Genomic DNA, 24,348 nt, shown 5'->3' on the forward strand with positions numbered 1-24,348 from the left:
TTTGGCTTCCCAGGCCCACGGGGCTGTGAATATTGCTTACGAGGCGAGCCATGAGTATCATCATCATTTGTTGGTTTGCTGATGCGCGATCATCTCGCTGGCACTAATATCTCTCTCGTTCTTGCATATTTTGAGCCTCGCGAGCTTCATGGCGTTCCTCCATTGCCATAAACGTGGCTACGCCATTATTCATCCGGCTCGTTGCGCTTTCTTCCGCTCTAATACTGCTTTCGGCATTGTCGGATATTTGGTCTTTCTTAAAATACGACGACGCGCAGTTTGTCTTAGAGACACAGTGTCAGCTGACGATGCCCGTCTTTTTCCAAGTGTTTTTGAAAGCTCTGCCAACTCCGAAGGCTCGGGTCCAGCTCGCGCCGTCGCCTGCAACGGAGCTGACGTAGCTGATTGTGTCACTTCTGATTGAGGTGATTGCATCATAGCCGACGGAATGAAGCTCGCCGAACCTAAGGTTGCAACAGTAGTGGATACATTCTTGGCTGTAGACGGCGAATTTGTAGAGTCGACCAGCTGTAGCTCGTCTTGGTGATCAAGTCGTAGAGTTATAGATAGACCCCCGTCATATGTGGCCTCTATGTCGTCGTGAATATCTACAACAGAAGCCGAAGCCTTAATCGCGTATTGAAGACGTTTGGCTCGCTGCACCTTTGCAGGACATACACCATTACCTGTATCGTTGATTTAGAGTTTTAACAGTTAAATGCTAAGAGTATAGTAAATGGGTGGTACAAGAACGAAATACTCGTACCCGTCGGCTTTGGAACACGGACAAGTTTTTGATGCTTTCGCCTTAAGCTTTTGCCGTCTCTTTTATTCCATTCAGCAAGGTTTGTTACTGTAAGAAATCGAAGCCATGTTCTGCCACTGCTCAGCAGCAAGAGGAAGAATATCCCCAACTTTGTCGAGTAGACCCGTAAACATATAGGTGGATTAGCCTAGCACCCATTAGCGAAACTAAATAAATGTACCTACGCATCACTTCGGATGTGGTGAAATGTTACCCCTTAGTCTTGCCCTTTGCCATTGCGGATGATGCAGTGGGCCGGTTCACACTGCCCGGATCCGGCAAAGCTTGAGTTCGTTATGTTCGCACTATGCCGGAAATCAACAGAAAAGGTGCAATATATACCACCTGCTAGTGTATAGTTTGGGGACAGCTGGTATGCATATGCTTGAGTTTGTATACCCCGGAATAGCTGTGCACCAAGTATACACCGGAGCCGGGCAGTGTGAACCAGGAAAAGGTTCTGGTTGCTCACCAGACCGTTGTGCAGGGAGAACAATCAATTTTCTACGTCTTCGACGCTTTCGATAGCCCCAGTGTTGGTGGAGACGCTCATCTCTATGAAGTCAACATGGCCTGCGGAACATGCACGCGTTGTACTGTTTCAGAGCAGTTGCGAATTCCTTGTCGTCATATGCAGGCAGTAGCTTATTGGAGATCCAAGCAGAAGAACAGTAAACTTCCAACCTATGACATCAAACGATACTTCCACCATGCGTACACAGTTTCAAAATATTGGGAGGCGTTGGAAAAAATTACGATCCGGCTTCCTCTTTATGATGATCTCGAGCAGACAGACCAAATCAAACCTCCACCCCTGCATCGCCAAGCTGGGCGCTCGTTCAAGCGATCGAAAGAATCCGCAGACTTCACAGCAGGACTAAAAGAACACAGAACCGTGGTGAATGTGCAGGTTCTTTTATCCCGACTATGCGTGCACATTCAAATGAAGAGCTTCCTTCCGATGCTGACTGCCATGGCGAGAGTAAGGCAATAGCAGCGTTATTCAGCGCGCAGGTGAAGGAGCTATCGCGATCAAACGAGAACCGTACACATGCAGCCGTTGCAACAAGACTGGCCACAACGTTCGAAGATGCACGACACCGCTAGCAGAATTAACAGAATATCTTCCTACTGCTTCAACAGTGAGATAATATTCTTATAATGCATTAGGAATTATCTTCTATCTTCAGCTTAGTTTCTGCTCTCTTTCTCGTACTCAGCACGTTTCCCGCAGGCAGTAAAAGGACATTCACCAACGACGTACATGCCTGGTACAGCTCTGACACTCACTTCTGTAAATAATAAAAAAGATTGAGGATGAACGAGCTCACGTCATCAAAACATTTTTCCTATATAATACTGACCTTTATTACACGACCCGTGTGACCTTCGAGAACAGCCCAATAGCTTCATCATGAGCACATCTCTGGGGTAGGGACCAAAGAATTTGTGTTCAGTATTTTTAGATGATCGAGAAGAGTATATTATAGTGCGCAGAAATATACAGAGAGGTCAGTGATAGGTTATTGAGACAAATTTATAGCGAAATTGATGGAATATCTTCGTGAGTTTACAGCTCAATTGGGGTAAGTTCACCATGACTATGCTCGTCTCGACTACGTAGCCAACACTTATATCGTTTCCATACACAGTACTTTCATAACAATGAAACAAGCGTCAGCATTGATAATGTCAGCAATATGCACTAAATAGACACATACCTGCGCTCCTGCATTGACCGAGCTGCAGATAGTAAGCGCGTCGTGATCTGATAAACGCCTGTTACCACAAAAGCAATCGACGTCGTCAGAACATGCAAACAAAAAAAAATTGTCTACGCGTGGCAACCTCCAAGATCTCACTGCTATCTCCCCAGCAAAAGCTACCGTTGTGTGTCTTATCGAACGAGTCGGGACGCGCTTGTGGTGGCATGGCGGCCGTGGTGGAGACATGCATCGACGTTTGCTAGATGCTTAGCTTTACGGTTATGCAAAATGAAAAGTGAGTTATTTATTTTAGACCAATCACAGCGTCTGTATCTGCTTCTGATAAATTGATCGTTCGTTGTATCATCCTCTTGATAGCTATCCCTTATCATAGATTGGTACATGTATGACTTTGGTTCACAGATGGTACGTCACATGGGAGAGATTTGGTTCTAAGCCATAGGCGATTTTTGGTAGTCCCTCAATGAAAGACTACATTTTAAAAAGGAGACATTTATTGCCCTTGAAAAAGAACCAAAATTCGTTCAGCCCAATTTTTGTCCTTTGAAAAACGGCCAAAATTTGTTTAAGTACGACGAAGCCAATAATTGAACGGGCATCTGTACCGTTTCTTCATTTCACTGCACTCAACTGAATCGCCTTCTCGACAAACCGCAGCCAAGTCCAAAGATGGCAAGTTGATATTATATATCAGTGGCTTTTCGTCCGTAGCCTACTGCTACCGCTATCATTTGTCGCCGGCGTGTGTGTCTGACGAGATGCTGGTGCTCTTCCTGCTGTCAGCACTATTATTCTTAGTGTGTGCTACTGAAGCTTCGCCTTACATGATGGAGACGACAGCGATCTACAGGGACGAAACCTGCAACGGATCCGCTGTCAACGTACTGTGGACAACGACAACTGTACTGCCGTTGCCTGCTCGCCTAAAATATTCGGGGATAGCACCAACTACTACGAGACTACCATTTGCTACTCGACGGACAGATTATCGTACAGCCCGATGGAAGACCTTTTCCTCGGCCAAACGTTCCTCGAAGGCCAAGCGTACGGCGACAATAATTGTACGGACGAAGCGTACAAATACCGTCAAGGGCTACTTGTTGGGGAGTGTGAGCCGTTCACGACGAAAGACAACTACATGTATAGCGTCAGTGCCACGCTCGCAAGCAATGGATCAGTGGTCATGTCTATATACAACAACACAGCGTGCACCGATCTACCGATAACAACCTACGCGCTGAGAAGCGATACCTTGGCTAGCCATCTCTGCTACAATGATACCGGGTTGGCTCAATACTTCGTTAGATACTACGTTCACCAGGCAATAGTATAAAGACACGTTCTGGAGCTTCTAGTAATTACGCGGCGATCGTTGGAGGGGTCGTGGCTGGATTTGCGGTGATGTTGGCGGTCGCAGCGGTAGTAAGCAAAGAGCGAAGCAGCAGCAGCAGGTGGAGTGATGTTGAAGGCTCTGATCTCTGGACCGCAGACGTATACTGAATCAAGTGCAACTCGGCGCGTTAATTAGTCTTCCTCACGTCGTCAGCTCCATTGGTGCGGCGTGGGACTCACTCGTGGATCTTGGCTCCATCATGGACCAAGGAGCTCTAAAAACAATGCTGGCGAAAACGCCGGCTTGGATGTTTCACTTTCGCTCCAGCCGCCGGGTCGATACAGGCCCAGTCAGTGCACATTTTCTCGGACCTGTACTGTTCCTCCCACGGCACGACGTCGTTGATCTGCAGCACTTTCGGTAGTTGGTAGTCGGATTCCTGCAGCTCGACGACAACAGATCGGGGTTTCTAGCGCGGCGAACGAATTTGGTGATGTTGGATTACTTGCAAGTGGACGTCTACCTTGAATCCGACTGTAAGGATTCATACGGTCAAGACGCTCTGCTCGCATCGGGGCACTCTGGTGACGGGAGTTCTGTCACGGCATAGCTCTTTTCGAGCGGGTCGACTAACCTTCAGTACTTCGTGGACTCGGCCTGCTCGATCACAAACCCCATTTATATACTTCGAAGTATCAGCAAAAAGGTCATGACTTAGTCCTGACCTTGTGACCTGGTATCCGCTGATAAGCGGCACGAATCGGATGTTATCTTGAAGATATCACGATTAGGTCCTGACCAAATATAAGCAATTATATTGGTCATAAAGCAAGCCAAATATTGTAAACGTCAATTTCCAGCTTGTTGCAGCACGCAAGACTCACAAGACGACGGGGGTGCCGGCTTTTCCGTCTATGCAAGGTGTTAGCAAGGAGACGGAGACGGACTTCGCGACGTACAAGGCCATGATGTCGGAGGTGACACTAATGCCTGCTATTGAAGAGACGGGGCTGGTTGAGAATTCTACGAAGCTCACGGACTGAGACGTCGTTGGTCGAAAGCATCCGAGAAGTGGTCAAAAGTGGATAACGACGGTGAGAGTAGCGTCTACATAGAATGCGTGAGATGACGTCTCCTCTGTACATTGTAGAGACGCAGGAGCTGGCCAAAGCGTCGTGCCGACTTCCGACTACAGAGACATAGAGCCCAAGCCGGACGACTTGGCCGTTGAAGACGGAGCTCGAGTTACCACTTGCGATCGTGACCAAAGGTCCTACCGACACAACTACAAGACCATGATACAAAACAGCAGCTAGCTCGACCACGCGTAGGTAAGAAGCAATGTATCATGCACTAGTTGTAATGATTTTTTTTTACTTTTTGCCAATTAGCTATAAATGCTTATTTTGTTTTCTTTTTGCTTAGATACTTCGAGAAAGCGTCGGTGCTCCTTCTTCCGCGCTCAATTTCGGCGCGGTCCAGCGCGGATTCGATTGAAAGACCTCCACCAACCAGTGTTTGTACGTGTTTAATCACACAAAGACGTTTTGAGAAAAACTTCGCCTCCCTTGGCGATTGACGCCATTTTGTACCGTACGTACTTTCGAGATACTCAATAGATGGTTTGTTTGCGATTCCTTCGTGCCATTCAGCCCACAGTTTATTCACTGTTGAGATCCCTCTGCTCATAGAATATTTTGGTGATGCGCCAAAGGTTGATGTTAGATGAGCGTCACTAACTGTACTACTCGTTGGTTGACTTTGAGCAGGCTCGTGATGTTCATTATCAGTGCTATCAGCTCTGGCGGGGGCAGCCACAGGTGACAGGCGAAACATCATGTTTCCTTGAAGCATGGACGTAAAACTCTCTCGAATTTCTTTGAGCAGCTGTAGCACCTCGGTGTGCTGAGAGGCTAACTTATTCATTGTTTCTGAATGTTGTGTACTTATGTGCTCCGACAATAGAGGCATTGCAACCTGAAGATTTTTTTCCACAGGACTTTTGGCACTAGCTGCGCCAGCCAAAGCCTGAGTTCTATATTTCTGGAAAAAGATTCTCCAAATATAATATGGTCACGAATGCGAACAGGGAGATGGTCAAAAAGCACAGCTCGAAGGTGTTGGAGCAGATCTAGGAATCCTCGATCAGCCAAATTGTGATCCCAATTGCCATCTAAAATTTGTTTTTGACAATTTTCGATGTCAGGAAAAACTAGACGCTGTAAATCCAAGGGTGGTTCAACTGTTGCTCTCTCCAGAAAGTATAAACGCGAACGCGCTGGATGTCCTGATAGAGCACGCATGGCCTCGCGGGCAAGAGGGGTAGAATACACAGCCTCGCATGTGTCCATACCCCATCTACCATGTCGCCGGGTTTGGATAATATCCACATCGGCTGCTTCCAGCTGACGTACGCCCTGCTGGCGATTTATATGTGTCTTTTTGTTGAATGTGAGACTGAGGTGCTGGAACACAGCTTCGTAACTCTTTTTATGGGTGTTGTACGTAATAGATTGGGTTTTCTGTCAACCGCGTAAAAACTTAATATCCTACCAGTCTTTCGCCTGCCTAAACGATGGGAATGGCTCCTGCTTCACGTGGAATAGCTCAAATAGGTACAAGGCGACGCTGCCAACTGGACAAACGTGCACATCTTTGTTGCGCATATACCCGACATGCTGCAGTTTGCCAAATGTGTTGGTCTCTCCATGCTGAATCAGCAAAACAAGAGCAATGCAGGGCTGAAAGCCTTCATGATCTAGTCTCTGCGAGAACATGTCAGCTAGCTCCAAATAGCGGACATTCTCACTACGCAACAGACCAAAATGTGAAAGAAGAAAGGCAGTACGCCCTCGTAAATCATCCAGCGAAAGAAAAGTATCACAAAGTTGCTGGAATTGTTCGGCGGAGGAATAGCCGTCCAGTAAGGATCCTATTCCTCTATCTTCGTAATTCGTTTTTCGTGTCTTTGTCGATTGAGCTTGAACATTTTTTATTAGCTGCTTTACCGAGGTGGTTCTTGGATGCAGGTTTGAACTTGTGCGCAGCGTAACTTGCGGATTGTAAAGATCGATAATAGCGTTTACGTATCCACAAACAGTGGACCCTCCGATGGTTTTATCCTTGTCTTTCTTCGACTTCCGACCTATCACACTACTAGAGAGAAAAAGATGCAGTTTTCCCCCAGTCACCGTGTTATGATCACGAAAATTGCGATCGGCACACCACTGCATAAACTCGTTTTGATATCTATCGTACTTTCGCTTCGTATTGACCGGCCGCGAGCTCAACGTTGTCTGTATTGTCGCTCTCTCGCTTTCTTCGATCTCAAACTGCACAGTGCAATCATGTTCTGATTGAGCTGGTGTCAATGCTGCTGCAGCGACAGCACACGAGCGAATCGACATCCCCGAACTCCGGGCCATTTTTGTCTATGATCTGGGGCTGAGCTGGTGTTTCTCAAATTGATGGTAAAAATGGATATTTAAATTAGGTCTAAAAATTGACAGTGACTCGGGTCAGGGCCCATACAACCGACTGGCTGATACTCATTAAGTATCAAAAGATCTCCTCACAAATCACACGTGCTACAGCGGTAGTCAAGCTCGGGCGGATCAACGACGAACGGGGTCGTACATCATCGCACACTTCGTTGATGTTAGTGTCGGTCTCATTGCAGGCATTGCAGTCGGGTGTATTGCTCTCTTGTTATTTGTGATGGAGTGTTGCTGTTGACGACGCCGGGACAGGAACACACATTACGTGGAGATGGGTCGGTAGCGTTGATAAGTGGCCTTTTATTTGATTTTTTATGTGTTTTTTTTATCTAAAGAAGCCTTAGAAGATGCGATTCTAACATGTATGCACACATTAAAAGTAAATCGGGTTGTTAACTGAGTGAGATTTTCGAGAAACTGACCAAGCTCGATGGTGGAGTTTGTGTATCCTTGGACCCAAACCAGAGACCAACTGCAGCGGAGGCGCTTTACCAACAGCAGAGAATCTTGGTCAACGAGCTGTCTTAAGCAACTATGGACCATTTCAGCGTAAAGTAAACTTTTAAAAAGGTTTCCATGAAGATGAAGTAGTTTCAAAAGTTGAAGTAAGTTCACTTCTCGTTTTGAGCAATTGGTTGGCTCTTGGTGACCTCGCATATTCGGGTGCAGATATGTCTGTATTGATAAGTTCATCGTCTGGCACTGGGCGCCTTCCAAAACCCACATAAAAGTTTTGATCACCCCCCGTTTTTACGCAAGTTTAATTCTGCGGGTAGGTTTTGTTTTCGTCAAGTAAACAGAAACTCGAACTCCAAAACCACTTTCAAAAGTTTAATGCGTTCAATATGAAACGCACCTATGGTGCGCATAGCTTACATTTATATATACTTTAATACGTGGGACATGCAGTAACTGGACAATTTTCTAAATATTTTGTCTAGATGTAAAGATGTGAAGGCGCGAAAGATCGCGTAACTTCAGTGACGTTCATCTGAGACTCTACCGAAGCCCCATTTCATCGAGCGAGCGGAGAGATTATGGCGGGGGACGCTGAGTGACTGCTGCTGGTGGCAGCTGTAAGCACGAGAATACGTCTGTCACGGGCGATTCGTGATCTCCGTCGGCGCCTCCATCTGGAGTACCTGCGTGCTGAGCGCCAAAGACTTCTTCGGGTCCGTCACTATTTGACGGCCGGGTGTCTAATGATACCTATTTGGTCGTCTTGGATGAGCTTGTGGCTGCATGGAAATGACCTGAATATGAGAAACATGACAAGTCTTAGTCGGTACGTCTGATTCCAGAAGAAACGATTTCTTGCGCTAATCGCTATCACTCCGCTGTTTTTGTTTTGTTGTGCTTAACTATTCGCCACAGACAACCTTTCAAGTTCTTATTGGATAGGTTTTCCTTGTTCTACATTATCCCGAAACACTACCCAAAGGGGGGGCGTCCACGGAAATTGCAGGAGCTCCATCAAGTCCTTGGCTTGCTGCTTGCGTTCTGCGTGGGGTCCATGCAGAATAATGCTCTCTGTATGAATTTTGGGCTTCCTCCCTCAACGCTTAGTCGTATTATCAAGGATGCTGAGAGAGCGCTGGCTCGGGCTCTCGTCGGATTCTCGCCAGCTCGTATATCGTGGCCTTCTCTTGCTCGTCAAAGAGCATGTGCCGAGATGGTGCTCAGCGCCAACCTTTGCTGCAGTACTGCTGGGGCTTCATCGATGGCAAGAATTTCCGTGTGGGTATCTAAATAATCGAATGTTTAAGTTAAGTCTGTTAATACTTTATCTCTGCGCTGTCATATTCTAGGTTTTGCAGCCGTCCAACCCTGACGTTCAAAACGCGCACTACAACGGGTGGCTACACGGGGTCTTCGTGACAGGGACGCTCTGCTTTTCCGCGGACGGGCTCATTGTATGGGCGAAACACAACAACCCGGGGAGCTGGAACGACGGCGATATGAGCCTCGCGTTTCAGGAGTGCCTTGCTGACCCCCACTTCTGTCCCGACCCCCGCTATGGAGTCGTAGCGGACAGTGCTTTCCCTTGTGGAGGAAGAATGACAGGGAAAATCATTACTCCCTTAAAGGAAGGGGATCTCCAGAAGCTGCTACCATCCGTTCGTCCTGTCGCGAGAAAGTTGTCACGCGCTATAACGTTTGTACGGCAGGCGGCGGAGTGGGGTATGGGCTCCGTCGCCAAAGTGTACCATCGACTGTATTTACCTCCTTCTTCTGGAAAGGTAGAGCGCGCCGTTCGTCTAGACAATTTGTTCAGATTATCTAACTACAGAGTTCGCACCGTCGGTATCAGTCAGATTCGTACTACACACGTCCACGGTCGAGAAGATTATCAATAACGTGTGTGAAACATGCATCGCTCGTTCGCTCATTATACGTCACAATATTTTGCACTATGCAGCTCAACACTAATGATATCATGGCCGAATGACTTCATGATAGCAGTTGCACCACTGCGTATACTTACTTGTTGATAAGCTTTGCGAGCATCATCATCATTTCGGAATGTCGCTCTCGGGCCTCAGAGCGTTCGAGCTCCATTCGCGCCTCGAATTGGCGACGGTTTTCCTCCTTCTCGGCCTTCCACTTCTCTTCTCGTGCAAGTCGATCGGCTCTCTCTTCTCGAAGGCGATCACTCTCATCCTGCCTCGCGCGTTCTCTTTCTTCCTTTTCCCTCTTTTCGACAGCGTCTCTTTGAGCTTTCTCTTCATGGCGCCGTAGCTCTGCTGTTTCGGCTTTTCGGTCGCTCTCTGCACGGTAAAATATCAAAAGGCGCGTCATGTCGTTGGTATCGGATCCGTGTGCCTCCTCTAACCCGGTAATCTGCTTTCCAAGGTTTTCGATACGCTTCGCGGTCTTTGTGCGTTTCGCTTGACTGAAGGTCTCGAATCTTAACTCGTTCACTCTGTTAGAGCGCTTACCCAGCTCTTCGATGTTGTCTCTCACAACTGTAAGATCTTGACCTCCGAGTCGATTGCTGACACTGGAGAGACGGGGGTTGCGAGCTTTCTCGCGAGCGTCGGCTACAGCACGCCCTGGGTCACGAAACAACACTGCTCCGTCCGGAGAAGTCATAGGTGGCGTGGTAGGCGTCGGCTTCGGCGGACGACCCGCACTTCTCTGTGAGACTTTTTCAGTGACCCCTTGAGGCCGAAATGTGGTGTTTGTGTCGGGATTCGGTGACAACTCTCCATAGCTAGTTCGACAGCATTAATCAACACCAGCGGCCGGGTTGTCTATACTCGTTTGAAAGTCACCGACGTTATCGCCATCCACATCGTTGGCGCAAGGTTCTTCTTCTCTGTCTTCTTCGTCCTCGTCCGAGTCGGAGAGGTCGAGAGCCGCAGCAAGGGAAGCATCAAACGTTCCGGAACTAGTTATAGCAATGCCAGAGTACTGTGCTTCCGGAGACTGAGATTGTTGGAACATTGGGCAAGCTGCGAGACAACATTCTTCTCTTTACTGGCTGGAGAGCTGCCGACAGGATCGCGTTCTTGCGAGACAGACGTGTGTCCCTCGCGGCACCCGTTAGCTACAGGCAAGTGAGGCAATGGGGCCCCGCCGCTAGACGCAGGTCGATTGATCTGGCTTTGATTCTCTTTCTCCTCGTCTTCTTCAGTCTCGACGCCGTCGAAGGATGTATGCGTCCCGGCTTTTTCTTCGATGGTCATCTGAATTTTTTTGGCCCACATAATTGCCTTGTGCGCAGGTTTCACCTCTCCGTTGCCCGATGGTTTTGGCTTGTTGTACAGATTTTTGAATTTTCGGCGTAGAGAATCCAAGTCTCTCTCAAGTGAACTCCTGCCTCGGCGGGAGTTATACCGGATCGTCAGACGCTCCCACTCGTTCCTCCCGGTAGGAACAATCTTCTCTGCAATTGCACACAGTAAAAGACGGAGTAATTCGCGTAGCCAGTTCTTCGACCTCTCTGGTCGAAAACACGATATCAGTAGTGATCAGACTCACAGCGATGGGAACTGTTTTTGCATACCGTCATAATCCGTGAGTTGTTGCTTCGGCTCTTGATAGAAGATCGGGGAATGAAGAGCAAATCCTTCGAGCCGCATAATTTAACCTCGCAAGAAAAAGACACGAAGATTTAACCTCGAGAAGTCAAACGTTCGAAAAAAAGTGGGCCGTATTCACATACGAATCTTTTCAACATTTACACTTTGTCTCGAAGTTGGAGTACCTCATGACATACGCAGCTGACTACAGATCGTGCAGGTGCTGGATATCTCTGTGCTGGCATCCGTCCCATCCGCAACGGCAAATAAACCACAACGCGTTCCCATACGCTACCGTGATTTCATCTCCTGGGAACACATCTCTGACGGTGGCGACCGCCACCGTCAAATGTCGACCCGTTTGAACCTCGTAGAAGCGAGCACAGGGATTTCAGGCGTGATTGGCCAGCCTGAAGAGACCACCCGCCTCTCTGGCGTCAATGCCGTAACGCTGTCCAGATTGAGCAGGTGTCTTCAGATGAAGCATGTAGCCGTTGTTTCGGTATCCATTTGCACACGGAGGTCCAAAAACCTCGATCTTGCCAAAATATTCCCCAATAATTGTGTCCTTTGGGATAGCGCGAGTAGCAACAAGACCGAGGCCACCTCGGAAAGAGCTTTTGCAAATGGCAATGCGTTTACTTTCTCTTAAGGCATTTCCACACATACCCGCGTAAGAGCAATTTCCACGGTAGCAAAAGCGATTGTACTTCGCATTTTGGCAGGTCAAAACATTGCAAAGCTCCCGGCAGTGACACATCCCACCTGCTGACACGGAGGCATATTTGAAGTAGGCTGGTGTGATGTGGCCGTGGAGACGCTCCACATGTTCAGGCCAAGTTGCTGGTTCCCAACGTTTTGGCCCTTTCGAATGACCTTTGGTCTCAATGACCTCAAACCCCGGCGAGCTACATGTCGAAGAAAGAGTCGAATCCGAGTCATGCCCTGAGTGGTGCCTCGTGGACCCCGGCACCACGTCGAACGCCGAAGAAGCTTGCGAGATAGAGAAGTAGGAGTCGGCGCTTTGGTTGAGCCTTCCGTTCTTCTTTGCTTTACGCGTCGGTTGAAGACGTAGTCTGGAAGGAGACGACGATGCCTGGCCTACGAAGGACTCCTCCGAGTCAGATCCGTGGAGCCTCAGGTCTAGTGTAGAAGCCACGGAAGAGGTGTCCGACCATGCCGACACGACGTCAGAAAGAGATGTGATAGCTCGATCCATCGGCACTATACGAGACGACCCAGACACGGCGTCAGGAGCATACTGGATAGAGTCTCCATCGGAAGTATCGGGCAGCGAAAACATCGTCGTCTGCATCGTACCAGTGGCGAACACACCCGGAACGTCCAGATCGTGCGGGCTCACGATGGGGTCGTTCCTCTTCGTAGGAGATGGTCTTAACCGCTTGGCGAGGCTCCTAAGTCCGCCAATACTGCCGGCGTCTCCAGGGGCGCGCTTACGTTTTCCACTTGCGCGTGTCATCACGAAGCTGGCGCCTGCATCGACGGCATGTAAGAACAAGACCCAGCAAAAGATTGTACCATAGCAATTTGAACGTGCACGCACAAAATCGATTTAACGGAGAGCAAACTTCGAGCTCTCTCTTCTCCAGCCTTCCAGGCAGATTCGAATATGAGAGGTAGTTTAGGCGCGGTTTTTGAGGTTCGACCCGCGCGCGCGAAGATGTCATGACGCTTGAAGATCCAAGTTAAACGGGGGGGGGGGTTGCAGCTTCAGGGGATATTGAAGCTCAGCAATACAGCTTAACATACACTTTGGGATGGGTTGCCGCTTGACCGCACACACTTAACGTCGAGTTTTTCTCGAAAAACATGAATAAATCGAATTGTTTGATCTGACCATTTTTTTGGTCAACCAAACAATTTCGGTTTAATCCGCCGTTTAATTGCACGTTTGATCTGACCTAGCCCTACGTATAAAACCTGTTTTATGTGGGTTTTGGAAGGCGCCCACTGGTGCACCATAGAAAAACAGCTTTATTGGGGGGCTCTTTAATTAATCGATATCGTTCCGTTCACGTCGGAAAAGGCAGGTTGAAGGTACATGTAACACACGAATTGTAATCATGTGTGAGCTACAGAATTTACAGTATTATTATAATACATGTGCTGCAGCAAGAAACGAAAACGAGAATGAACAGTACTGTACAACTGTAGATGAATCATGACACAGATACGTGTACACTGTGTGCAGCTTGGTGCCGTTGCTGAGAAGTACTGAGCTAATCATACTACATGTAGTACTTTTTAGGAAAAGTACCTACCACTTTAGTCTAATCTTCAGCTTGATGAAAAAAACATGAAGCGGTGATCTCTATTAATATTGATGCCCGTCAGGCAATTCGTGTACGACGAGAGATAATCGGAAGTCCCGACAACGCGAAGGTTGGTCTCGCTGAACACCGAATGCAAGTCTCTATATTTTCTGTGCACTCTCTTTTGGCGATCCGCCTTTTCTACAAAGTCCAGACAGTTTCAACTTGCCCGCGTCTGTGTCCAGTGAGCATCCGGCGATACATTCGTTGACCGTCTACCGGTAGGCACAAGCGTCTTGGGTTCACCTTCACGGACTTGCTGTTCGTACAGCTCCATTTCCAGATTTTAGCTCGCCTAGGAAGTCGATACGAAGTCGATCGGCAGAACGCACAACTCGTGATCTGCCGCGATGCAGTCGGTGAATATTTACTCCGATTACACGTGCACTTCAGCGCCGAGTTCCATGTCCATCACGGAGTCTACGAGTTGTACAGGCTCCAGCTGCACAATTACCTACATCGGTACCGAGTATTACTACACTGAGACAACTTGTCCATCTGACGCGAAGAGCTACGCAGCGAGCACTTACGGAAGCACAAAGTATCTTTTGGTGGAATTGTACTCGGATATCGACTGCTCCAGCTACACAGGAACCGCCGCGATCGTTGGGTCGGGGACATGCGAAGCCCTTGGCACCATGGGCCAAGGTATCATCACGAACGTCTACGCTAATGGCTCAGCGCAGTTCCAGTTCTACTTGGACACAACATGCACGTACGCCACCAGTTCCCCATACGTCATCAGCAAAGACCTGCTCACAAGTCACGCGTGTTTCCAAGGATACAAACTGTACTCTAACTCGGACGGATCAACGACCAGTGGGGCCAGTCAAACTGATGACTTGACTAGCGACACAGATGGAACCACGACAGGAAGTACCGGTAGTGACAGCTCCGGGTCAAATACCGGTCTCATCATCGGTATCGCTGCTGGTGCTGTCATTCTTCTGCTTATCATAGGCATTCTATGCTGGCGATGTCGTCGCAACAAGAGCCAACAGGGGGACGAATTGCGTGTCCAGAGTCCACTAGCTTTCGAAGAGGATGCGTCGTCGTCGACTCAGTTCCATCGAATGCCCATAACTCCACAGAAAACGGGCACAGCGTCTACGACCCTGGCCAGCTCGGACGGGGTTCTGCCTAGTAAACTCTGGGACGACGAAGCGATCATCGCTGCGCGGATCCCGAGAGAGAAAGTAGTAGTCGAACGCCTGATCAACCGAGGCGGCTTTGGAGAAGTGTATGTGGGGACATACAATGGCCATCAAGTGGCCGTTAAGATGCTGCTACCGGAGCGCAAGAAGAGCTTGACGCAAGTGAACGCCTTCTTGTCTGAAGTCAAGCTCATGAGTACGCTTGACCACGCGCATATTGTACAATTCGTCGGCGTTGCGTGGGATTCGCTCACGGATTTATGTGTTGTAACGGAGTATATGGTCATCGACTTGAAGGCGCTTCTGGCCAAGTTCGAAGAGCAACGAATGCCTGTTGGCTTCGATCATGATAAGGTCAAGGTGGCGCTGCACGTCGCTCACGCTTTGACGTACTTGCACTCGTGTGCGCCTCCCGTGATCCACCGCGATCTCAAGTCCAGCAACATTTTGTTGAATGAGGCGATGGACGCCAAAGTGACGGACTTTGGCATCTCTCGGGAACGTATTGATGCCACCATGACTGCAGGGGTCGGCACGTCTCTGTGGATGGCGCCCGAGGTGATGCTGGGCGAGCGATACGACGACAAGGCTGATTTGTTTTCCTTCGGTATTGTGCTGTCCGAGCTCGACCGACACGTCCTCCCGTACTCGTACGCGAAGAAGAACACGCAGTCGGGTCAACGTCTTACGGACACGGCCATTCTGCAAATGGTGGCGGCTGGCAAATTGCGCGTCCAGTTCTCCGACGCTGCGCCGCAGTCGATGGTACAATTGGGACTCGAATGTGTCTCCACCGACCCGAAAGAACGACCAACGGCGGCTGAAGCACTGTACCGCCTGCAAAAGATATTGGCACACGAAATGTAAGGCCAAATAGCTGTGTTAAATTGTGGTCGACTCGGCATCATCATCAAGTTAATTTGTTAATCCCATCACGGTGATAAATCTTCGAACCTAATTGGCACCTTTTCAATACATTTTGCTATATGTTTGTCGTGGCAAATCGATCTCGGGATGGATATTTGCACTTGCCCTGCACTTTAGAGCACTGCGGTCTTCACTATGCAACCCATGCGACGTTTTCCGCTTTCAGCGGATCACGTTTGACTCAAAGTTCGGGCTTGTGCTGCAAGCAGAATTGCTGTCCGTAGATTTTTGTCCATTCTCCAATTCCTGTCCGAACCGCTCGATTACTAGAAACTCTCACCAGGGGTCTTCAGTTCCGCGATGCAGTCGACGGAGGTCTATTCGGATTCGTCATGTGAGTCTCCAGTATCGGTGACCATCACCTCGAGCGTATCCTGTACGAGCTCGGACTGCAGGTCGGCCACTATCGCCGGTAGCACATTCTACACGGCTACAAGCTGTCCGTCGAATATTTACTCACACGCAGCAGATGTCTACGATGACACGGATTATTTGTTGGTCGACATGTACAGCGGGGTGGAATGCAACACATACATCGAATCGGTAGCGTATGTTGCCTCTGGAGAGTGCGAAGTCGCTGGCACCGACGACCAAAGTGTGATTGCCACTTTGAACTCGAACGGGTCGGCACAGTTGACGTACTACCTGGACGACACGTGCACCCTCTCCGCACAAACCTCGTATTCGATTACAGAGGACGAAATCACAAGCCACTCATGTTCCTCGGGCAGGAAATACTACTCTAGCTCTGAAGGTTCTGCTACTAATGGCGTGAGTAGCGCTTCAAGTAGCTCATCTTCATCCAGCTCAAGTGACAGCTCTGGGATCGGCAGCGGCGCGATCGCAGGGATCATCGTCGGTGTGCTATTCGCTCTGGTACTTGTCGGGTTACTCGTGTACAGGAGACGCCAGCGACGTCGTAGAGAGCAACAAACTCATCGTACTCCGGATTTTGGTCAGACGAATGACCTACAAGACGTAGCGTATGAAGCGCAGGCGAGCCCGGCAAAGCCTTACCGACAGACAACCATCACCACGTCCTCAGACTTCGATCGTCGTCATTCCGCTAAACTGTGGGACGACGACGTCATCGTTGCAGCTCGCATCTCTCGCGAGAAGGTACAGGTGAAACAGCTCATCAACCGTGGTGGATATGGAGAGGTGTACATTGGCAGCTATCATGGCAAGGATGTCGCCGTGAAGATGCTGCTGCCAGAAACAAAGAAAACGATGTCGCAAGTCAATGCCTTCCTGTCTGAAGTGAAGTTAATGGCAAGTCTTGATCACCCTCGCATCGTTTCATTCATTGGAGTGGCCTGGGATCAACTCATCGACATTTGCGTTGTGTCCGAGTACATGGCTGGAGGTGACCTGAAGGCTCTGCTGTCTGACTATGAAAAGAATGGCCACCCAGTTGGTTTCGACCACACCAAGGTCAAGATCGCGCTTCATGTTTCGATTGCACTCACGTACTTGCACTCGTGTGCATCGCCAGTGATCCATCGCGACTTGAAGTCGAAGAATATTCTGCTGGATGAAGCGATAAACGCTAAAGTTACAGACTTTGGCATTTCTAGGGAACGTATTGACGCGACGATGACCGGAGGTATTGGAACGTCTTTCTGGATGGCGCCCGAGGTTATGATGGGCGAGAGATATGACGATAAGGCAGACATGTTCTCGTTCGGCGTGGTACTATCAGAGCTTGATTCCCACGTCATGCCCTACGCTTTGTCCAAGAGCGCGAGCAGTACCGAATCGTCTTCTTCCTCTAAGCCGAACAAACTGCCAAATGCTGCGATCCTGCAGATGGTAGCGGCTGGCAGGCTGCGTGTTCACTTCTCCGAAGCAGGACCGCAGTCGATGGTGGATCTGGGACTTGCTTGTGTGTCGGTGGACCCGAGGAAGCGACCTACTGCAGCTGAAGCATTGTATAAGCTTCAGCAAATCCTGGCAAAGGAGGTTTAGCATGTAAACGAAAACTTTGCGTGACCGACGCAATATAATCCATTATGAGTGTCATGTCGAATTAAAGCGTTTTGTTGGGATCCCTCCACTTAAACCATAGTCATTCTCCTACTCCCGTACACGGAAAATACATGCCAGCGTGACCAAAATCAGCTTTGATTTCTCTAAATATTTTGTCAAGCGCAACTAACAAGCCAATCACCTACCGTCTTACCCCGCACAAAGCGCCCAGGCGTACTAAAAAATATTATGATGTGGTTTAGAGCAGTGTGTAACCTCGATTACAACGTAAAGTAGAATACAAGGACACACCGCGGGAAGGGTTCTATTAAATTAATGAACTCTAAGCCAATGCTTTTAGAACGACTCTAATGCATGTAGAAATCTACTCTCCACCAATTCTTTTATTGTAGCTGAGACCATCAACGCTCAACTGCTCATTCTAAAAATATCTGAGTAGCTTTGACATATCTTTTGTGTGCGGGGCATTACATGTACATCTTCCCTGATGGGTCCTCAACTGACACAACCAGAATCGATTAATGGACCAGCAGTATGCCAATCCATGCTTCGAGTCGAAGCCTTCGACCAATTGAGCCGTCAGCACATAATAATGTGACGTGCATGCATATATATTTGTAGCTGTATAATCTCCACCTGACCTGTGCGTTCTTCAAAGTTAAGAAGTTTGTTCGTAGAATAGCGCCTAGGCACTCAAAACGAATAAAGCGCTCACTGGGCGCTATATTTTACCTGGGCGCTCTGTGCGGGGTAAGACGGTAGCAGTAGGCGACAACGCGATGTGGCAAGAAAACGTAACACAAATCGGCTGCTGCAATTTTATGGTTCTGATTGGCTAAAAACGCGGTAGAACGACATCCAAATGCTTTCTGGGCCACAATGCTTCATTGTGCGGCACCAAAAACTCTTCCATGTTATTGAGAGTTGATGCGAAACACAGAGGTCATTTAAAAAATTATTTGATGGCGGTGGGAGTATAAGCACATACCTGAGTACTTGTACTCACTCCAATTATTAAAAATACTTTAAGTTGCTTGCGAGGCTTTGCTGAGTAGCTTGCACCGTGTATCTTAAAAAGTTTGTCCCCAGTGTTTCACAGCAAGAATGTCTTCATACGTACTGGCATCACGCTACGATACACAGTACAGAGCGGCATCATTTTTTTTACTGAATATGGGCTCCTTTTAAAAAAACTGAGAACTTGCCTTCTGTTGAACTGGCCTCTAAACAGTATGATTACCTTAAAAGAATATCTCTAAGATATTATAATGAGATTTAGGAGGTCATGCTTAAGCCGTTATAACTGACTTAAACTATGCTATCACAAATGGCTGGTTTGCAGCTATATAGTGGCTTCCTAAGACTAATAAAGTGCTCGTTTCGTCTTTTGACGCCTACAAGTAACTTCTTCTTCTCTCTTCATCTTCTCTACCTGGCTACCGAGCCATAGGTTATGAGCCCAAGCCAAGCCTCAAGTGACGACTTCCCACGCCTTATTGGCGCCGAGAGCTTCGACGTCTGGAAGCCCCGTGTGTGCGCAGCACCAGATGGCAAGCACCTACTCGGCTACGTGAAGCAGTCTGACTACGATGGTGTCTATGGAGACGAGAGTGAAGACAGCTGCAGCGATATATCTGACACCAACGATAAACCGCATGTCAGCGCTACCAAGAACGTCGAAATTAAATCCGACGCTGTGGACTACGACGAGAACGAAGACGAGCTCAAGCCGTCCTCAGACTTGGACGACGACTCTAAAGCCAGCTCCGATACGTCAATCAAGAGGAAGGACCTCCCAACTGCTCGGCCATTTAGCCAGCGCGAGGCTCGCCGTGCACGCAAACGCGCCAGGAAAGAGACGACACAGCCTCTTAGCCAGCATAAACGCCGTCGACAAGAAGCCAATACCAAAGCCTTCTTGATGAAAACGATGAGCAACATGCACGTGCGGCTGGTCAAGAATCTTACGACATCCTACGAGATATTCAACTACATCTGTCAGAAGTACGAGGGGGCAGCCTTTCATGATGCTTCGTACTTAATTCAATATTACTTGATGGAGATCAAGTATATGAAAGGCTCCGACTTGACCGAGTTCTTTTTCAAGCTTGAGAATGCGATGAAAGCCGCGTCAGAAGCCACCGAATCGGTAATGACCGAAGGACTGAAGTCTATCGACCTGTTATAAGTCGTGGAAGGACGATTCTGCATCTGAAAGGACCAGCGGAAGTATATCCCGTATGAAAACCTTAAGCAGAGCATTGAAGGTAAGGTTCGCGATCTTCAAGCTCATGAGCGCTACACCTTGGGCAAGGACACACCAAAGACCTCCGCAACCAAGGGTGAGAGAGGTCTAGTGGCTACCAGACCTCCTGTGTCACACGCGCAAGGCTGTAACAGCGCCAATGTCTACTCCTACTGTTATAGCTCACGACACAGCATTCATCAATGCCGAGGCCTTCAAAACGATTTGCGCGATAGACGAGTGAAGGTTGGGACAGGGCTTCCTGCTAACTTCGCCTTCAAGGGTAACTCGAAACGCGATCACCCGTACAAGAACTCGCCAAGGATGTCGTGACACCGGTCTCATCGCTGTTGCTACCACAGTTAATCTTCCGTTTAGCCTCACCGCTCAAGCCAAGGTAGAACCCGACCTCACCTGGACGATCGAATCTGGCTGCACTCGCCATGTCACAAATGAATATCTGTGGTTTACCGACATCACCTCCAGTGGTGGCTCAATTACGGTTGGTGGTAATTACCAAATCCCCATCGAAGGCATTGGACGGGTCGATCTGGAAGTCACTGACTCCAAGGGTACTATATCCTTCATGGAGCTCTGTATGCTCCCCAGCTCCAATTCAGTCTGCTTTCAATTTTAGCAGCTGTGAAGTACGACTTTCGCTTCAACTTTGACCGCAAACATTGCTATATGCAAGCTGACCAGCTCTTCGGGATCAAAGTGTTCATGGCTACCAACACTGATCTGTACCAGTTCCAAGCCAAACCATCGGCACCTCCAGCGGCTCTTATTGCCTCATGTAAGCAATGTTGCTTTCTGCTCTTACATAAACGCCTTGGACACCCTAACGTTCGTGTCTTGAATGGCCTATCTAGGAGGCAAGCTATACATGGACTCGATGGATCTATACCTCTAGATCCAAAGACAGAGTTTTTTGTGTTGCCTGCACGTTAGCGAAGTCACACCACTCTCATTTTACTCCAATAGAGTTGTTAAACGTGCTACATCACCCCTTTGTCAAAAGTCCATTCAGATATCTGTGGTCCACTAACTGTGCCTAGCCTTACTGGTTGCCGCTCCTTCTTGATCTTCATCAATGACGTTTCTCGATTCATATTCACTTATGCATTTATAACCGTAGCGAGTTGTATGACTGCTTCCAAGACTTCAGGAAGAAAGCCCTAAATATTTTCAGACAAGATATATTTGTCATTGAGTACACGTTCAGTGTTGAAGACAATGCAAACCATCGCAACTGTGAGATTCAGCGGCTTCAAGCAGACAGCGCTAAAGAGTACGAGAAGCTTTGCCGCATCGTATTTAAAAAGTATGGAGCTCAAGCCCAGTTTACCAATGCATACACATCTCAGCAAAATGGAGTTGCAGAACGCCGCATGCGTACCATCATGGAGCGTGTCCGAGCCTTTCTACTTGACGACAAACTACCCAAGCAGTTATGGGCCGAGTGTGTGTATCATGTGACCACTCTCATCAAAATGACTCCTAGCTTCAAGGCGGATGGACGAACTTCGTACGAGCTTTAGCACAACCGTTTTCCATCCATGCAGTACATCAAAGTATTCGGATGAAGCGATTATGTCCACATCACGGAGCAATACCGAGACAACTCGACGCTAGAGCCCGTTTGTGTATGTATCTTGGTGTGCCTGACCATAAGAAAGGCTACCGTCTGATGGACATCAATACTCATGCAATTATCTACAGTCGTGATGCAGTCTTTAAAAAGGACGAACTTCCCTCTCTCACAGGCCTGACGTCTACTCCAGAGTCCACACAGTGCACGAATCGGCAGCAAACTACCGCTACACTTGCCTGTACCTCTGCCACCTACAACTGCTACTACAGTAGCACCGGAGCCAGAACCAGTGACCACACCGTCTCCCACCTCAGGCCCTGCAATGACAGCAGCGCCAGGCACAGTGAACCAACGTGTACTACCCTCACTGAGGGAGGATCTTGATCGAACAGCCATACATTATTCTTTTTGAATAGAGACGGATTCTGATCCTCCGCATCATTCGACTCCTAAGCGACCCCGCTTCTCCGCGGAAGCCATTGATAGCTCTGAGGAAGCCAACGACGTAACTCTCAGCTCTGAGGAAGGCATACACGAACAGGAGCAACGTCAGCATTTACTGTACACTTTACTTGTTATTCGGTATGTGTCTGAGCCCACTACGTATCGGAGAGCAATGAAGTCTTCCCACGCTAACCAGTGGCATAAAGCAGCTAAATTAGAATACAAGTCCCTTATGGACAATCACTCTTGGGTGTTGGTATCCCCTCCGAAAGGAAGGAAGTTTTTAAGTTGCCGATGGATCTTTGTTGTGAAGTGGCGAAATCGACCGCTTTAAAGCGCGTCTTGTGATCAAAGGATTCCTTCATGAATATGGCATCGACTACAACAAGATATTCTCTCCTGTCAGGATGGAGGTACTTAGACTACTTCTAACTATTGCAGCTCTTCTCGACTTTGAAGTTCACCAAAAGGATGTTAAGACAGCATTCCTGAATGGCTATTTGGAAGAGGAGATCTACATGGATCATCCGGAATGCTTCAAAATCCCAGGCAAAAAGCGCCTAGTGTGTAAACTTGTTAAGAGATTTTACGAGCTGAAGCAAGCGCCCCGGGTCTGGTACCAAGCCCTGACGGCCTTCCTAGAGAGTCTATGGCTCCTGAAACTTATTGAAGATCGATGTGTCTTACGACGCAAAATTGGTGACATCACCTGTTACATTGCAGTGTACGTCGATGACTTGCTGATCATTGCGTCAGCACCAGCACTCGTCAATGAGCTGATATCAGCCCTGAAAAAGCGATTTTTCATGTCAGGTGTAGGGGAGGTGAAGTTCTGGCTCGGCTGGTCCATTCAATGTGACCGTAAGAATAGAACGATATTTTTTCACCAGCATAAGTACGCTACGAAGGTCGTTGACCGCTTCAGCGACTGCATTCCGTACCATATTGCAACACCAGCAGAACGGAACGCCAAACGCTCCGTAAGCAGGCAGTCAAGCAGTGAGCAAGAGAAAGATGCGATGAAATGATTCCGTATCGCCAAGCCGTAGGCAGTATCATGTACTTAATGGTCGGCACTCGACCCGACATGGAATTTTACATGCGAGAGGCCAGCCAATTCCTAGCGTATCCAGGTATGGATCACCGGAAAGCAGGCATCCGCGGTCTGAAGTATCTATCCGGAGCGCAAGAATACGGTCTTCTTCTAAGAGGCTCGACCGATGTTACCTCGAGAAATCAAGCCGATCAACTGATTGTCTACAGTGCCTCTGACTACGCCAACAGCCCCGACACGAGACGCTCCGTTGGAGGATACGTGACAATGCTTCCAGACAATCCTATCTCATGGCTTTCGCGAAAGCATCGTACTGTAGTTCTCTCTACAACAGAGGCAGAATATATCGCCTTATGTCCCTGCACGCAAGAGATGATATTCTTCAAACTTCTCCTCAAAGGACTTGGCTTTGCAACAACGCAGGCTAACACTATATACGAGGATAATCATAGCTGCTGCATAAAAAAGTCTGCTACAACCCCGAACTTCACGGACGATCAAAACATATACACGTACGATACTGTTTTGTACAAGAAAAAGTAGAGCGGCTTGAATTCAACACACCTACTGAACACGAAAGAGATGATAGCTGACGTCTTTACTAAAGCTTTAGACAAGCACCAGTTCAGAAAACTAAGGACCGAACTCAAAATGAAATCCCTGAAAGCAGAATCCGGCCAGTTAGTATAGAAACTCACTGATAATACAAATGCATGAAGCGTGTCTATATTCTGCGTTCTTTTTAGAGTTTTTTTCACTGGGTTTTTATCGTTTTTGTCCGCACAAGGTTTTCCCTCGTTGAGGCTTCCCTGGTCAAGTACCAAATTATCTCGACACAATAGTTTATAAAGAATAATTCATGCATAATAACAAATTTGCCATAGATACGCCAGTACATCTCACAGTCGCTGTCACGATCAGCATTTGTGTCACTAGACACATAGTCGGTGTCAGGATATGACGATTTTGTGGGTTCAGTGCGACAAATGGCATCACTATTAAATTTCCCATTTTAGTGACATCTGGTGGAGTGGTAGCCACATGTGCTCGAGAAACCTCCTTATCCTCCAGCGTGGCGATGAGAAGTGGCGCAAGCTGCAGTGCTGTCCATGGCACCCGCTTCATCTTCTCCCTCATAGAAGCGCCCTTGGCAACTGGAAAGCCACCGAAACAGCCTCTGCCGAGCTAGCATAGGCTGAATCAGTCTCTGAGACTGGGCGA

General features: G+C 48.3%; 3 protein-coding genes across 3 annotated transcripts; all 3 read left to right on the forward strand.

Moving 5' to 3' along the window:
- Positions 1–2,934: 2,934 nt before the first annotated feature.
- Positions 2,935–4,475, forward strand: PITG_08966 (protein kinase; the record flags this gene model as incomplete). Its single annotated transcript, XM_002902958.1, has 4 exons — positions 2,935–2,937; positions 3,383–3,816; positions 4,061–4,086; positions 4,297–4,475. 4 exons carry the CDS (start codon positions 2,935–2,937, stop codon positions 4,473–4,475), a joined length of 642 nt encoding a protein of 213 aa, XP_002903004.1.
- Positions 4,476–14,009: 9,534 nt separating this feature from the next.
- Positions 14,010–15,839, forward strand: PITG_08967 (protein kinase, putative; the record flags this gene model as incomplete). Its single annotated transcript, XM_002902959.1, has 1 exon — positions 14,010–15,839. One exon carries the CDS (start codon positions 14,071–14,073, stop codon positions 15,739–15,741), a length of 1,671 nt encoding a protein of 556 aa, XP_002903005.1.
- A 262-nt stretch (positions 15,840–16,101) lies between these two features.
- On the forward strand, positions 16,102–17,824 carry PITG_08968 (protein kinase, putative; the record flags this gene model as incomplete). Its single annotated transcript, XM_002902960.1, has 1 exon — positions 16,102–17,824. The coding sequence occupies one exon, from the start codon at positions 16,102–16,104 to the stop codon at positions 17,767–17,769; it is 1,668 nt and encodes a 555-aa protein (XP_002903006.1).
- Positions 17,825–24,348: the final 6,524 nt, after the last annotated feature.

This window comes from Phytophthora infestans, genomic scaffold (assembly GCF_000142945.1).
Source record: "Phytophthora infestans T30-4 supercont1.16 genomic scaffold, whole genome shotgun sequence".
In the NCBI taxonomy this organism is placed as follows: domain Eukaryota; phylum Oomycota; class Peronosporomycetes; order Peronosporales; family Peronosporaceae; genus Phytophthora; species Phytophthora infestans.